The sequence below is a fragment of the Artemia franciscana genome, unplaced genomic scaffold (genome assembly GCF_032884065.1).
Source record: "Artemia franciscana unplaced genomic scaffold, ASM3288406v1 PGA_scaffold_67, whole genome shotgun sequence".
Classification (NCBI taxonomy): domain Eukaryota; kingdom Metazoa; phylum Arthropoda; class Branchiopoda; order Anostraca; family Artemiidae; genus Artemia; species Artemia franciscana.
In genome coordinates, this window is record NW_027062705.1 from 598,234 (window position 1) to 616,361 (window position 18,128).

The 18,128-nt window shown below is 35.8% G+C and overlaps 1 protein-coding gene across 1 annotated transcript in view; it reads left to right on the top strand.

Annotated features, from left to right (window-relative positions):
- The window catches only part of LOC136042108 (glycine receptor subunit alpha-4-like), a 151,411-nt gene that overhangs the window by 78,365 nt on the left and 54,918 nt on the right, over positions 1 to 18,128 (top strand). Inside the window, exons 4-5 of the mRNA XM_065727004.1 lie at positions 11,670 to 11,896; positions 13,687 to 13,769. Of these exons, the coding sequence (XP_065583076.1) occupies positions 11,670 to 11,896; positions 13,687 to 13,769 (310 nt within the window). The remainder of the gene's footprint in view (positions 1 to 11,669; positions 11,897 to 13,686; positions 13,770 to 18,128) is intronic.

Consider the following 18,128-nt stretch of genomic DNA (forward strand, 5'->3'; position numbering starts at 1 on the left):
GGCTTCCATTGAGCCTGATGGTCTTTCTTATATGCCTAACTATCTACTTCCATTTGCTTATTTGGGTCTGGATTTGTTTAATACACACCCAGTGATATTATTCATCAGTCTCCCTATGGACCCCTTTCGCCCTTTCCTCAGCCTCCTTCCTTTTCATTTCCAGGAATAACTTTTTGACACTATAAAACAAAAGACCTATAGTTGGAGTCTTAGGTAACCCCTTCGCCTTAAAAACTAGGTGGTCTATTTAAATCTGAAAATTTGAGTGAGAATTTTTTGAAAAAATTTTTGAAAAAGTTGAATGAAAATTTTGAATCTGAAAATCAGAAATTTTCAGGCTCAGTGGTGGTATCTTCTTTAAAAGTATACTAAAGATTTAAACTGAATATGAGAACATATACGATATTTCTCCGTAATGTAGCCTAATTAATTAATCTAAAGTATACTCTCTCAATAATCAACCTACTCAATAATTGTCACACAGCCAAAATCACGATGCACAATATATTATTGAGAAGCATCATAATACGCAATAAGATACTTAAATAATATCTTGAATATCGAGATCTAAGTAGTTAATGTTAATTTTAATTATTATAGTTATATAATAATTATTATAATTATTATAGTTATATTTTAATTATTATTGATTATAATAGTGGTTAACTCAATAATTGTCACACAACCAACATAACGATGCGCAAGTATATTATAGCGAAGCGTCAAGGATACGCAATACGATACTTAAATAATATCTTGAATATCCGAGAATATCGAGATACAAGTAATTAATAACAATTTTATTCGCTTCAACCACAAAAGGAAACTAATAAGAACAAGCAAATATTGAAGCTGGACTAAAAATCACACAGTGAAACTGCCCTGCACCAGAATAGCTAATACCTATTTAAGATATTGGTTATTCAACACGTAAATTTTCCTAATTTTCTAAAATCCAATCGCCAAGTCGGCAGATTACACGTACAAGGACAGGTCTATCTTAAGTTCTAAACAATCCCTTTCGCGTTGGCTGCTCGGAGTCATTCGCCATCTTGTATGATTTTACATGCGTCTGCTTTCTATTCGATCGATGATGCTCGTTATTACACGTCTTACAAACATACATTTTGTTGTACGTCAATTTCGTTTGCAATTCTTTGTGATTCTTGCTCTTCCCTGCCTTCTGACCGGAAGTTTTCATTTGTGATTCAGTGTGATGCTTATTATTGCAAGTTTTCTAATCGAAGTAAATGTTTTGTTTCATTTTGTTTGTCACTACAATAGATATCTTTCCCATATATTTTGTTTTAGCTGTTGGGAATCATTCATCATCTTGAATATTTTCGCATGAGATTTTAGTTTTGACTTGCCTTCCGACGCATATTTCATTGTGTAGCATTTCCATTTGCAATTCAATGTGATTCTCACCATCGTATGATCCATGTCTTTTGAATGAGCTGTTTGGAGTCATTCGTCATCGTGTATAAGCACGTATCATAGACACCAAAATTGATACGATCACCTTTGCAGAAAAATGATGTAAGTTGCCCTTCAATTGTGTTTAAATGTAACGTCATTCACATGAAAAATATTTTTCCCAAATTAAGAAATGTCCTTAATTTCCTTAGTTAAATGAAATTTCCCAAAGCTGTTCTGTCAAGTTTCAGAAACGATTATTGATCCGATTTCGAGAAAAAAAAAGTATATAAACATACATACATTCATACACAATTGTGGCTCGTTTAAAAAGAGTCGAAAGACATATGGCTGTTTAAGTTTCAACTTGACTAATTCAGAGAATCACCATTTCGATTCCGAATGTCGATGAGAATTACCATTTCAATACCATTTTCAATGTCGCAAGTACTTTAAAGCTTGTTTTAACATCTAATTGCGCTGAAAATAACCCAGCAAGATATGAGGTTCAAATATCGGAGCACTCTTATTATATAAATAAGAAGATTCTAAAAATTGGAAAAAACTTTAAGCGTGGTCTTGCAATAACCAGACATGAGGTCCGTTGATGCTTTGGAAAGCTGATCACTTTTATCTATTTTTCAGGCTTTTATTGCTGCTTAGAACCTTAATTTGTATTGGGGGTTATATTTTTTTTCCATTTTTTGGCACCAAATAATTCTTTTCTATGATTTAAAACGAGTAATATTACTAGCCTACGATTTTTCCATGTACCTAATAGAAAATTTTGCCAGTAAATACTAGTGACCAAACTCTTTTGGTAAAAACGGGCTTATGAATTAATCACTTCTCCAATAAAGACCGCCACGAATTGTCAGACAGGTTCTGAATATTGGAAAAGAATTTAAATATAATTTTATGATAAACAGACATGAAACGTGTCGTTGCTTTGGAAATCTGTTCTCTCCTAATTATTTTTCAGGCTTTATTTTGCTGCTTAGAACATTCATATATGTTATCGATTTTATTTTGATTTTTTTTTACCATGCCAATCTTTTCTGCGATTATAAACCAGGGATCTTACTAGCTGACGGTTATTTTCAAGGCACTAAATAGAAAATACCACTTGTAAATTGTTCTAGCAAATCTGGTGATGGAAACACACCTATTAATTAATCACTTCCCCAATAAAGCCAGCGTGTAATTTTGAAATAGTTTCTAAAACGTGGAAAATACTTTAAATATCATCTTGCAATGGACAGATATAAAACGTGTGGAAGCTTTGGAACTTTGGTCACTCCCAATCATTTTTCAGGGTTTATATGCTGCTTAGAAGGATTAAAAAATTTTTTTGTAGGAAATTTTTTTTTTCCATGATTCTAAACTAGCGATATCACCAGCCAACGGTTTTTTCCAAGCTCCAAATAAGAAATGCTGCCAGTAAACGCTAGGGGCAAATCCGGAGGTGGAAACACGCCTAATAATTAATTACTTCCCCAATAAAACCAGCCTGTAAATTTCAAACCGAAGGGGGAAACATCAAGATCCCTGGTCAAGGAAGTGATGTAAAGGGGATATTTTGTCGGTAAGAATTTATTATGTCAATTGGTTTTACACGTTTCAAGTTCAGGTTCATTTTGAAGATAAGATTCATCAAAGTCTGAAATGAATAAAGGTATCAAAATTTGGCCTTAGGGTTAAATTGATTTGACTCATTAGAGCCTTTAATTTCTTATTCTACTTTTCTGCAGAGTTTGGTTTTTTTTTGAACTGAATATTAGTAGGACTGTGCGCATGGCCTTATTCCAGATGCAAATTTTGCACTAAATTTTTGTGTCATATTTCCTGTGTATTGAACTTTTATTTTGTTTTACAAGCTTGGTGGAGGAGGCTGGTGGGGGGTGTATAAGAGCCCAGTGATTAAACTGCATTAAACTGTTTAGTTGATTAATTTTTTGCAGTATAGTCTAGTTCCGTTTCAAACAGTACGTGGTAACGAACTCTGAGCAAAGAGTGATGCGGCTCAATAGCAACCGAAACTCGAAGAAACAAATTCATGAAAGAAACATGAAAGAAACAAATTCTAAGATACATGAAAAGATTCAAATTTTGAGGCTCATTCAAAATATACATAATTCATCACATATCTACCAAGACAGGAATTTGAAATTTGCGACGATTTTCTAGATAAGTGTTAAACAAAGATTTAACCTGACAATGGTCAATTCTATTTTAATGTTAATCCCTATTTTGAAAACTGAACAGAGGCATTTATTTAGGTTTAGGATAAAATAGGTAAAGGTAAAGTATGGTCTTTTTACCATGAAAAAAAGTGTGTTTTCTGTAAATAAAAAGGCAGTGGGCTACAATACATAAATTTTGCTTTAGAGCTTTCAGATCATGCGACTGGCCACTATGGCATTAGTGCCAGAAAAATCTCAAGCGTTTCCCATGCGGTAAGACGATTGACAAAAAAATAAATTTGCCATGATTTATTCAAAATCATCAATTTTAGACCTCTTCGTAAAAATACACATTAGCCTCTCAAGCATATAACAGCTTCACTTGGTGAGAAGGCTTTAAATAATTGTTTAGAGATAAGGCACAGTGGTAGGTCGCATTTTTTGTATTCAAAAGTGGTATACCCTGATTTGCACTCTTTTCAGTGGCTCTTGTCACTCTTTTCTGGCCAGTGATCCCAAGTCCATCGCTTTGAGCAGATATTGCCGGTCAGATTCAACCGCGACTTTGACCGAGTATGGGACTTGCTTTGACATCTGTGGATAGTCTACCAAATCTATGGGATTATACTCGCCAAGGTAGACAACCCATTAGCAAGTTCAGACATGAAGGCAATACAGATCATCGGTTAGTCTGTCCTCGAAGTCAGTTTTTTGAATTCTGACCAGAAAAGAAGCCACCTATTGCAGGCTACTGTGTCAATGAGCTACCAGAAGTTTCTCATATAATAATTTTGTATCCAAAGATGAGTTTTACACATTTCCACCAGCTAGTCTGCTAAACTTACGCAGCCCATATGACCGTTTTTCTCGCACAAAATGTCTGGCCTTGTAACTTCAATTTTAGATTGGTCCTTGACGTTCCAACTTCTGCAAGCATACTGTAGCCTTATTCCTGCATGTGTAAAAGCATCTAAAAACCTGTTGTTATCCAACCATTTCGCTACTTTAACGCCGGAGTGAATGTCAGTTCTGTTATCTGACGTTCCTCTCCCTAGTTAAATTAGTTCACCATCTATGAGGAGTGGGTAGCCCTTTAGTCGTGCTTTGATTAATATACCAACACAAAAAAAATCCTTGTATTTTGAACAAACTCATTAGTTTCAATCTCAAAAACCAATTTTCTAAGTAAATGTTGTAGTTTGGTATGTCTGGCAAGGTACTCATTCGACGTAAAGTATGTTGCCTCATACTTCAAGACCTGATTCATGTTATCTCCAAAAAGAGAGTCCCTCCCTTAATAAACTCCAAAATTATGAGCAAAATCAGGCACGCCACTTCTTCTGACACTTTAATTCTCCACTTTGTAAGCTTTGTCGGCAGATATTGTCCCAATTCGCTTGGCCTCTTGAATGGAATTATTTGCTCGTCAATGGAATGGGGTTCCTCGGGGCTGACCTAAAGAAACTTAGAACGGATATGACCTGAGCCAGTTCACATCTTCCATTGAATCATTATTCCAAATAACAGAATAACGCTCATTGAAACTTTTATCTCTTCGGCAGTGAAGCAGAACTTTGAACTTTGACGTTATTGAATGCAAACACACAAATAAAACACAACTCCAGGGACTGATCAATGAAACATAGAGCCTAAACTAACGCAGAGGTTGCAAAACTAAGTTTGGGGTGCAAAGAAGCTACTTTGTGCAACTATCAGCACAAGAATTTCATTGTCAAAGAATTTTTGGAAGCATTCCTCTGGAGTCTCCAAGATGCCTTGAATTTACGAGGTTCCCATTTTCAAGGCAGATAATCCTTCTCTATCTCTAAATTTCCAGTTTTGTACTTACGATCTCTTCTTTGATTTTCCTGTTCTTGCTTTTTCCGGTTCCTGTTTCTGACTGGAGGATGGATTTTTCAACGAGTCATTGTCACATGGTTCAACGTTAACTTCCCTGTCACCCGTCATCCTGTTCCAATAAGAAGTGGCGATTATCCATTAGAGGCAACAAGTATGTGCTAGGATCATTGATAAGATATTCTGGAGACAGGAAGGCTGAACCAACGTCATCGTCATCGTCGGAGAAGTATGACAACCTATCATCTGGAGTGTCAAGATATATACTTGGTGGACTCTTTTGTGTCAATTCGGCGATTTTAAGCTCATTCTCTTAAATTTTTGTATCCGTCATCTAGGAAGATAACAAAAATTTGTATTCGCTTCATTGTTTTAAGCCACAGATGTCCTCGTGTTGTGCTTTTACAAGACGAGGAAATGTATGTTGCTACTGATTAAAATTCTTACACACTTCATGCTTAAAAGCTTGAGTAATTCCAAGAAACATATATTTTATACTCATGTGAAATGCAAGGAATCTCCCACCTTTTTGTTTTATTCTCAGCTTTAGCTTAGAAACTGTCTTCCAAATGTAACAAAATTGCTCCCCAAAGACATCAACCGACAGCCATCTTTCAGTCCCATCGAAAGATGCTGATAAAAGCAATATTTTTCATCGCAAGAAGACACCCTAAGCTCAAAAGTACAGTTTCGTTTTTTTTACAACAATTGCCTGTATAGGTTTGAAAAGCACTTCCTTTTTTCTTCCTGATCGTGTTAGGTGTTTTATATACTATATAAAAACTGGCATTACAAGTTCAAAGCTTAACTATTTCAGTATGTAATAAAAGAGAACGCAAGGCGTTTTAAAATTAAAAATTGATAAACATCGCAAGAACAAATTTACTCTAGGAAAATTGATTTAACCAAATGATTGTGAAGTCATCCTTCCAAATTCCTTTGTCTCAGCCCGTTTTTAAATTAAAGTTCCTCAAAAAATACGTAGTGAGGAATAAAAAACAGATAGACTAACAAAAATATTTGGCTAAGAGTTTAAGTTGAACTGCCATTTATAATAAAATGTTTCATTTCAAATTAGTATTTGTAGAATCATTCCTACACCAATGTGAGAATAATATTTCACTGGTTCTTCTGCCTCTAAATGAATCACAGATCACGCTCATAGTAAAATAGCTCGCCATTATTGTTCCGACAAAAATATTGTCAGGGTAGGACGAAGAAGCGAAAGCAAATTAAAACTAAAAGGATTTGTTGCGCTTTTGCATGGCAGAATCTCATAGCTCAAAGCCATTTACAACAGATTATGCTATTGTTGACAATTGGCTAACATTACTAAGTGCAGTTTTATCTAGTTCAAGACCTAGCAAAAAGTTTCTGGCAACGAACTGTAATCATGGAGAGACTCGTGTTATTATTAACCGACACTCTAGGGAAGAAGTAACCGTAGAAGTTTAAAGGAGGCCCTAGACTGTCAATCATTTTGATCAAAAGTTTTCATCAATCCATTGACGTGGGCTTCGATCGATCTTCAATCGATCCTTCAATCAGCCCTTCAATCTCAACCAAAGCTAATCTAACACACTGCTTTTGATCAAAATGATTGAGTCATTCAATCTTTCTATCAGTCACCGTCAACGTTTGACGCAAACATCAAACAGGTTCCCAAAAGGTCGTCGATTGACAGAAGCTTTTGATCAAAATGATTGATCGTCTAGGGCCTCCTTAAAATTACCCACTAAAAGCTAAAAGGCTGTGAAAATTTGAATTATTTCAGGAAAGGGTAGAACAGACGCGTGTGTTGATAAAAATGTAAACCTTCAAATTCAGAATACAAAAAAATCGTATAGCCAAACTTCCAAGCCCCTATCTGTAAAATTTAAATTTTTTAGTTTTATTCTGAGAAGGCTGATTAAAGATGTTTCTTAATATCTGTGCTTTTGATTTTTTGTTGTCCTCATAAGTATGATCGTATAGGTTTAATCATATAAAAATAGCAAAGAATATCGGCAGAAGGCTCATCTATCCAGAAATTGAAAGTTCTTGCACGTTTTATAAAAATAAAGATATTTTACACACCTTCAAAGCAACGTTTTCTGCCATTTTGTCGCACAAGACCACAATTTTGGCTCAAAAAAGGCCATAAATGTAGCATAGCGAATATTCGGAGGCAACCAATTGATCTGAAATTATCAAAAAATATATGACACCGAGTTATAATTTTGCATCCGCTATGGGGACTGGAGTAATTTGTATATGTTTAGGGGGGATATTCACGAAGCCTAAGGAACTCCGTTTGTATGCCCTAATTTCTTAACTTCTCATGAGCATTCAGGTATACTCAGAAGCAGCTGTCGCGCAAGGGAAGGGGGAGGGATTAATATCTAAATCCACCTTCATTTCTCGAATTTTAGAACAAGTGCTACAGTGTGATACCTCCTGCCTTATCGGCGATACTAAAAGGGCATGTTCTTATTTGCCTTACAATAAGGGGCTGAGGAGCTTCGAGGGCTTTTCGGAAAATATACAAGTTAAACCTCTTCCAGCTCCAACTTGTTTTGGTAAACCCCTTTGTCAGTGTGACAAGAGTGAGTAAGGTAGTTAAAGAGGCGTTTGCTTGATTTCTGCCGTAGGAAAAATACTTAGTGTTTGGACCCTTGGCCCTTATTATCAGATAAATGCCAGTTTTGGAGGTTAATTCACTTCTCTTTTTAATTTGAATGCTTCAACCCTGGTTCAATAAATATGCTTTTTCCCTGTTAATATTCTATCTCGGTTAACCCACTATGAGACGTCTTGATAGAATCCCCTGATTAAGAAAGGCCTCAGAAAAATGCAGTCGTTTGATGACTCATTTAGAATGAAATTACTTCAAATTACCTTGTTTAGTTTGATTTCAGTTCTTCTCTTTGATTCGTGAAGTTAACCTGAATAGTAAGCTTTTTTTCAACTTTTACTTCTGACTTCTTTTTGAAAAGCCCAGGTAGAGTCTAGACATAGCAAGAGGGTAGAGTTTGGTATAGGCGAGGAGGTCTTATATTACTCGAGATAGTTTTTATGAGAGAAAGATAGATTTTTAGAAGGAGAGTTCTGGGCTTGATGTCGTGGGCCCATGCACTAGCAGAAATGCCTTACATAGAGTGCACTTGTCAGACCTCTTACTGGGTACAGCTTTGGTAAGCCCAAAAACAAGAATACTACTGAGGGAAGAACTTGTAGAAACTGTTGAACGTCTTGACCGCGATTAGTACCGTCAATGCTACACTAGTAATGTATACTAATGCCATTAGCAGTGGCATTGGTGACGCTGTGCTACCTACATTGGAGTCATTAGGAGACTAATACTGGTAGCAAAATTACTAGCGCTACTATCAAAATGCTGATAGTGAATCGAACAGCCATTTTGGAAGATACAAACTATTTTAGCCCATATAATAGCCTATAAACATTGTCCAGAGGAACATTGAATTAATAACCCTATTACTAATTGAAAATTTGACGAGCCTGGCTCTACTTAAGGAAAACGAATTTTATCAGCGAGTCACATTGTCGGTCGCTGATAATTCGTAATAGTATTTATTTTTGTCATTTATTTTTTATCGTTATTTTTGTCAAGCTGCAATTGTTGGGTTGTGATGATTGGTTTATTAATCAAGCGATATTACCGACATATATAGTGCTTAATTTTGAATCCTTTTGAAACTTAATTAAAATTTTTGAAGAAAGATAATGCTATTCGAGCAGGGATATAATTTTCTATGGTGCAGGGGCGGAAACTGCCTGTACCGGACTTCGGTTTGGCCCAGTCCCACGACCCCAGTTTACCCACTACGCATCTGAAATGTAGTTTCTTCCAAAACCTTGTCAAAACTAAGATAAACGTGCATAATTCCAGCATCAACAGAAATAGATAGGTTTTTTAGTAGATATTTCTTTATATAACTATCTTTAGTAGATATTTCTTTATAAGTTATTTTTATACATTACTATAAAGTACCTTTACAGTACTTTCAAAGTACTAAATATTACCTTTATGGTACCATACGTCTAATGTTTTTAGTTTTTACATTCACTTTCACATGATTTGGGAAAATTGGCTCCAACATTGCCCTCCCGCCATGATCTTACGAAATTATGCCAATAATTTTGTGCATGAAAAATTCCGGACTCATAAAGATGGAAAATGGAAAGAAAGAGATACCATCCGTAGAAAGGCAGACAAAAGTGAAACAGAGACTGAAGAAGGAGCAAGAGAGGGGGAGGAAAGGACTAGGAAAGCAGATAGAGAGATAGATGAAAGAGAAAGAAAATTTCATATTGATGTCTTTGAGAAAGACCACCAGAAATTTGTAAAAACCATGAAAAATCTAGTAAAAGCTTGATGGGGAGTTTTGGAGAGTAATACTTAATTAAAAGCAACCCATAGGCCCCCAATAAGCTGAAATGATCAGCTAGGGATCAATTGCGAGAGAATGAGACGCATGAAAAATTTAATTCCTAGGTGGGAAAACATACTAGATTGTTGACTAGGAAGGCAGGTGAAGCGATCAATAAACAAAAACGGGAGGCGAAGCCACCCTGTCAAAAAACAAAATATTTAATATTCCAGTTCGGAATCTGGTAAAATGTACTGCTCCAGGTAACCGAATAGGAGGCGGCAACAAGCAGGCACTATGATAAGGCATTTAGTTTACCATAGAAAAAAAAATTATTCATATGCACTATAGCTCATAAAGTCCAAGAAATTTTAGTCCAATACGAAAAACACAAAGTGGGAATTTAATTCCCCTTTATCCTGACCCCTTATTAATGTGGCAAGCCCGAAACGAGAATACCAACGAGGGCAGACCTTGTAGAACCCTTGGCCCGTCTCAACCGTGACACCATACATTAGAAACATCAGCACTAGCACTGTGCTGCGTATATTGGCGGCACTAAGAAGCAACTATTGGTAGAAGCGGCTGTCAGGAAACAAACACTGGTTCCAGATGGTGCTAAGAAACAAATACTTAGTATGATGATGCTTGTTAGACTAAGAGGTGTTGTTAATAAAGTATTAAGAGAAAAATCGCATGAATTTAGAAGGAGAGAGGATGTGTGGAACAGAGTTTTCTTCTTAGAGAATAAAAAATTAGGTAAACTATCGTACCTCTTTACCCTCAGTTTTATAGATTATTAACAGGAATTTGATTCAACTGAAAAAAGTCCTTCAGCAAAGGTTTTTTGGGTCTGCCCTCCCTAGTTGAGAAACGTTAAAACTTTAAGTGAATAAAAATTATGCCATATATATTGTCTCTTCCTCAGCCCTCCTAAAATAAGCATTAAAGTTTGCAGAACAGTCCACAAATTTTCTCCAAAAATTTTCTAGGACCATTAGTTTTATACGATCATCCCTGGAAAAAAATGAAACAAATGAACACGCATCTGTGATCTTTCTTCTGGCAAAAAATACTAAATCTCATATTTTTTGTGCATAGGAGCTTCAAAAATCGATAGTAAATTCTCTAATATAAGAACTTAGAAAACAAACTTTTTTGATTGGCACCCAAGTGCTGATCTCCTGATTAACTGCGCTTGGCCAGCAGTGCAGTGCGTGGCTGGGGTAAATCATCTGACACTTCTCCCGATTTCCCTGCACACCAGATTCATCCAAGTACCCAGTAAGAGTTGGTTTGGCTCTAGCTGAGATTTCAGAGACACACTATTGACCCCGTTTCCACACCAAACAACCAGCGACATCAGGACTCGAGCCCTTCTTCTCAGGATTTGAATTCCAGTGCGCTAACCACTCCGACTCTCTGACATGTTGAATCTAATGGTGTAGTTTTAAGTAAGATCGTTTAATGTTTTGGTATTTTTTCCTCCATTTTTGTGAGAACATGGCGGAATAAGAAGATTAGGTCGCTTTAATTAAGACTGAATAAGCATAAAAAGCTGATACAAAACAGCAATATATTTGACCTACCAGACAGCTCTACTTACTTGGATATTATTGTTAGAATATATGGTGAATGCAGTGTGTGGATTGTGGAGAGCTTTCCATGTCATTCTTTACTGGTAGAGAAGGAGAATCTTCAGAAATAGTCTCCCCCCTTCCTCTTGACATCTTGAGGATACTGCGATTCCTGACAGCATCTAATATTCATATAAGATTTTCCAAAGCCGTTCATTTTGGATGTACTAAATAATACCTGTTTTAATCTTCTTCTTCCCTAGACGTACGCTGCTGATATTTTCTTTGCTCAAACATGGAAGGATCACAGACTCAGACTGCCAGATAACATGACTTCAGAGTATCGGCTTCTCCCCGTAAACTGGCTCAATGACATGTGGCGCCCTGACTCATTTTTCAAGAACGCAAAAAAAGTTACATTTCAAGACATGACTATACCCAATCACTACATTTGGCTCTATCAAGATAAAAGTATTTTATATATGGTAAAGTAAGTACAGTCATTTTTGTTTGAGTGCAAAAACAAATCTATATGTATTGTATTTGGAACATGATCAGTGAAAAATCCTTTCTGAGGCTAAATATTTATAGTTCTTATTTTAGGAAAATTCTCAAGGGCCACAAAATAACGTGTTTCCTTGAACAAATACTTTTGCAGGGGTTTCGGAGGTCCAGTTACCCTATAACATGTTTTTTGATGATAAAAGCATTTGCAAAGTCGGTCTCACTCTGAGACAAGAACAGCTCCCCCGATGTTAAGCTATTGTATGTAGGACTGCTACAATTCCCATGCTACTAGCATACACTGAACATTGAACTTTCATTTTTGATTGCTTCTGCAGAGTACTAGTTTCCAGTAAACTCTAACTATAATAATATTTTTGCTCAGATTCTAAAAACATTGAAAATAAATATCAGTAAATAAAGTGGTCAAGGAAGGATCATAATTACGAAGGATGCGTAGTTTGATTTGTATTTAACATATTAGAATTGTGGTTAGGTGCTAGAAGCAGGAACAGTAATATGGTTTTATACATTTCGTACCTCATCGTTGAGTTCAGCATATTGAGAATCTGATGATTTAGAATCTAGAGATAAACGCTCTTTTGCCGGAAAGATCAAAAATACTAATTCATTTTAGTTTTTTAAACCACATCAACTTGCATGACAGTTTTCTGTGAGATCTTTTCAAATAATTTTCTACCCTCAAAAAATTTTCTAATCTGGTTTGCCCCCTCGTCATTTACGAAAAATTCTGCTGATACCCATGATTGGCCCTTTCAACTTGACTCCAAAGTTGAATGAATTAGTATTTTTTCCTTACGATCCCCATGTGTCACCTATCTTTTCCCAGCAGTAATTAAGTTTGTGGGAAAAGATTTCCCTCGGTCCTGTTATAGGAAACCAATTATATTAGAAATTTAAATCATACCATGTTAAAGCGTAAACTATACTCTGAATGATAATTATTAGACAAAAATTGGCTATATAGAAAACTAACGGTGTTTTGTAAAAATATATAGTTTTTACAGGAAAAAAGAAGCCAACATTTTCTAGAATTGAAGTCTTTAGAAGTAAAAAGAATGTTCAATTAATTTCTTTCATGGATGGGTAAGGTTGGAAACAGATTTTGAGATAGTTTTGGGGGGGGATATCTCCAACTAAATGTTGTACGTTTAAATTTACCTCTCTGAAGATTAAAACTATAGAATTTTGACATTGTGAAAAAAATTATCAATCAGGCTATAATTAATGGAATTTGAATGTGCGATAATGGCTTCGTTGTGCGAAGCCTTTCAGCATAAGTTTTGGGCTGTTCATGTTTTGAAAGCACTGAGCTATCTGACAGGGTTGTAAGCTAAAATAAATGATCTTTCTAAAAATATTTCACGATTCATTTGAACACACAGCAAATAATGTGCCTATTAACAGTGTTAAACCTCCTTTGTTTGTGATAAACAACTCTAATTTTGTTAATGTAAATTAAGATAAATTGAAATTAAGTTTGTTAGACTGCTGTTTTGGTTCCTTATGCGTAATTGAGTGTTCCACTAAATTTGAGAAAAATTTAGCTGTTTTTGGCACTCTCGTGTCACTTTCATTATACTGTGCAACTCTGACTTGTATCTAGTTTACACTTTCTTTTCCTTTAAGTTGAAAATTTTTTTATTTTGCCTGTTTTAAGCCTTTGCCAATCCCTTTCATTACCAATCCCGTTTCTTCCTGACAAAAGTTGGAACATCTTTTTTAGATTGACTTTTTTAGATTTTCTTTTTTTAGATTGACTCTAATTTTATCATGTGCAATGAATTTCAAAACATATCCTCATGACACACAACAGTGTGCGATGCAGATTGAGAGCTGTAAGTAGAATTTATTCCTCCATTTTACTCTCCTACCTGTTGCATTCTTTTATTGCCTTTTCTCCTGTTTTTTCCTATTTCTTAAAAACAGGGTTAAGAAGGACAAGGGAACTGCCATTCAAATAGTTGCTAGGAAATCCCTTCAACCTATAGAGAGGACCGCTGTTGCAACCGCTGTTTTAGTTAAGAGGCGAAGACACTACAGGAGGCCTTGCTGTGACGAGGCTTTTCCAGAAGAAACGTCCTATAAAGAGATTAAATACTGGAGAAACTAGATCCTCTACTATGGAAAACCTGTTGTCGAAGACAATATTACCATTTGATAAAGAAACATCATGAAAGCATGGCTTTCTATCGCTAAGACTAACAGAAACTTATAGAGACAATGGTGTTGCAAACGTCAAACAACAAATGTCCAAAAATCCTTGAATGCTAAATATTAGACAGAAGAGAGAAAATTTTTTTTGTAGTAGAATACTTATTATTGGGTATCTTCTTTCATTTATACTTCCTCTATAAATCAAGTTCTAACCCTAGATATCTTACCTACATAGATAAAGTTAATATATAAAAAAAATGGAACACAATTAGAGGTAAACAGCCAATACCCATAACAACTCGGGAACACATAGCACCTTTTGGTTTGTTCTGGTACATGTATCGTTGTCAGAATATACTCTTGGGAGAGTTTGGACTCTTGACCGAGTAGAAAATCCCTAATCGCTCTTAGCTGATTGGTTAGTCAAGACTATGACATGATCCCTCTTACTGCTAAAATCTCTATGTGAACAACAGATAGTTTATATAATTCAGGACTATTACTTCTGGTGGTTTGGGGATAATGCTAACCCTGGGGCATATTGATTTGACTGTTCAACCCTTTTGGACCGTTCCCCTTTGGAGTCCTTCCTCCTGAAAAATAGTAAATATACAACTAGAAGTTCAACTTTCTCTAGTTGCACGAATTGTAACCATATATCTTTTGCCAACCTAGTTGAAATCAAGGAAAAAGGTACGTAGTAAATACAAAAGAGCTGACATCCATTCGGTAACGAATGTAAAGGGTGATTCATGTGAGAGATCTTGTTCTTGGACTTAAACACTGTAAGATGTTGTTACCAATTGGTAACAACGAGACAAGTTATCAATTGGTAACAACGAGACAAGTTACCAATTGGAGTAGAGAACAGGTGAATGCGTGCCACCAACTCTGTAATGGATTACTCGCAAGAAAAAGATAAATTAAGGATGATTCATTAGTTTACAAATGGTACCAAGCAAGTACAATTACTCACTAATGCACAATTAAGATTAGCTGGCCACGTAATTATATATCAGAAATCTATAAACACCCAACAACGATCCCTATAAGTTCAGAGCGACACGAAACCCAGGATCCGACATACCCTCTTTTTTCAATATAAAGCCCATGCAGAAACAGTTACCACTCTGCATATTTTACTATTTTGCCTCATTGCTTTCTGGTTCTCATTTTACCTCCGAAAATATATTTTTTGGTTCTTCTTCTCAGTTTCTTCAGTCGAGTCTATGTCAATGCTTAAGTGAGTATATTTCACGTCTCCCTGCACATGAAACCTGTTTATATTTATTTTTCTCCCATACGTGGGATCTGTTCCAGGGCACACCACAACATAAGGCCAACGAGCTTTTCAAACGGGTCATGGTAACAAACTATAATAAGACGCGAGCCGGTTCAATAGTTATCGAATCTCTAAAAAACTAATTTTGATACCAATATATACATCAAATGAATCAAATTTTTACGCTGATTTTAAATATATAAGTTTCATCAAATTTATTTTTATCCATAAAACAAGTATGAGAAAATTTACCTTATTTTCGAAGTAAAGACAGAAAACCCCCTAAAGGTCATAGAATGTTAATGAAAATTACACCTTCAGACTCAAAGTATCAGAAAAACCCTACTGTAGAAGTTCCAAGCTCCTATCTGCAAAAATGTGGAATTTTGTATTTTTTGCCAGAAGAAAGATCACGGATGTGTGTTTATTTATCTTGTTTTTTGTTGTTTTTTTTGTATTTTTTCCCGGGGATGATCGTACCAATCAAGTGGTCCTAGAATGTCATGAGAGGGCTCATTATAACGAAAATTAAAAGTTATAAGAGTTATAGCATTCGAACTTTAATGTAAAGAGCGAGGTATTCACGAGGTGCAAACTCCCTCATATACCTAATAAAAATATATGAAAATAGAAGCTATTGCGCTAGTTAATTTGTAAATTACGCACATTAATTACTAATAAAAAACATTCTCAGTAGAATAGTACATACTATAGAAAGTAGAATTTTTAAGTAACCAAAATATTGGAGGGCAACTAGGTCCCCTTCCTCCTCTCTTTTTTCAAAATCATTCAATCAAAACTTTGAGAATGCCAATAAGGCAAAAACAAGTAAAATTAATATGCAAATTTCATTTTAGTTATTCATATACGTTGAGCCAAAATCAAAACCTCCATTAATTCACAAACTTTCAGAAATTAAATAAAAAAACAAGTTTTTTTTAACTGAAACTAAAGAGCGACATTAAAACTTAAAACGAACAGAAATATTCCATATATGAAAGGACTGTCCCCTCCTCAATACCCCACTTTTTACGCTAAAGTTTGACACTTTTTCACAACTCTACATTTTAAAACAATAAAAAACTTTAGCGTAAAAAGCGGGGTGTTAAGGAGGAGACAGCCCCTTTCGTATATGGAATAATATCTGTTCAATTTAATTTTCAATGTTGTTCCTTACTTTCACTTAGAAAAACTTTATTTTTTTTGTTTATTCTGGCACACCACATTGAGGTCCCTTATGTGGGAATATTCTTTGTGAGGCACAATTTTTGCTCCAGGGCTATCAACATTTATACCACCCGCCTTTTACTGGGGTGGCCTATTTTGCTTGAGATCATACTCTATCCTGATTAATTTTGTCTTCCAATCTCATAGAGCAAAAAATTTAACATAAACCAAATTCACTCAAGAGCTTGTTGTCTGGTGCAACAGTAATGCACTATTTGTCTTCTTTCATTCATTTGCTGCGTCTTGATTCGCGCAAGTTTTGCAGCCTCAGCAAAACTTGTGTCCTTTTCTCTCAGCCGACTGACAAGGCATTTTCTTATTCCTTGGCCTTTTTTCTTCGCTTTACAGTACCTTTGCCATTGGTACCGGCAACAACACTAAGAATAATCCCCTCATTCTCCGAAAAAGGCTTTTAAACAATTGGTGCGCTCTCAGGCAATGAGTCTTGAGAGAGGATTTGTCTATTTCGTCTTGTCCAGTTTCTAGAGGAACCTTTCACGCTGGTGTTCAGCCACTCAGAATATCCATTTATTTAATATTGAAAATGTACCCCACCGTGACGGCATCAGAGAGCATGGAAGAATATTATAGCTTACCAAATACAGTAGGCAACAGGTAGGTAAACTTGCCTTTGACTGAGTTCCTCTCTTATTGGCTAATGGAAATTGACACTTAGTGGAAATACCGACCTCGACAAAGATTTCCATTTCCTTGCGGAAGCAGCAGCGTAGTTAATTTATCTTGGACGCTCCAATTAAAACACTTATGCCTTCATTTACTAATTTCAGCTGTAGATGGAGTTTTAAGTTCACACCTTGCTAGCTTTTCCTTGCTAGCTCAGCCTTCCCATCCAAATTAAGGCTCTGGATCTTTGCCTGACAACAATCTAAAAGTTTGTGCTTCATATTGAATAGGTCCCCCTTGCTAGTAATTTTAACCTTAAAGATATAGAATATGGTCCTCTTTGAGTCGTATAGGTTGGATTTTATTAAGGGAATTTGTTTTTATTGAATGTTTACATGCCTGTGTTTGATATTCGGAATTCGCCAAGATTACGAACTATGATCCTAGGCATACTAGATCTATACCATACTATAGACAAGTTTTAGATAATTTGGCTTTGATTTTTTTATGGCACTTGCTATTTATCAAGTGACATATAGCAATCGCAATTTCTGTCCGTCGGTCTGTCTGTCTGTCTTTCGGTCCCAGTTTCGCTAGTTCATTCACTTCCATAGAAGCTAGGACGATGAAAGTTGGCAGGCATACCAGACCAAATTAAATTAGGAATAGTGTCTTCCCCAATTCGACCATCTGGGGGGGGGGGGACGAATGAAGGAGATAATTGAAAAGAATTTTATTCGCCGATAAAGCAAATGATTGTCCTTCTAAGTGTGGCCTGCTGGTCTAAGAGTATGATTACCGCTTAGGGTACAACAGGTCTCATGGTCGAATCCTGGACCACCCCCATTTTTACATGAAGAAGATCCGAAACTAGATACGTGATCAATATAGTGATCGCTGAAAATTG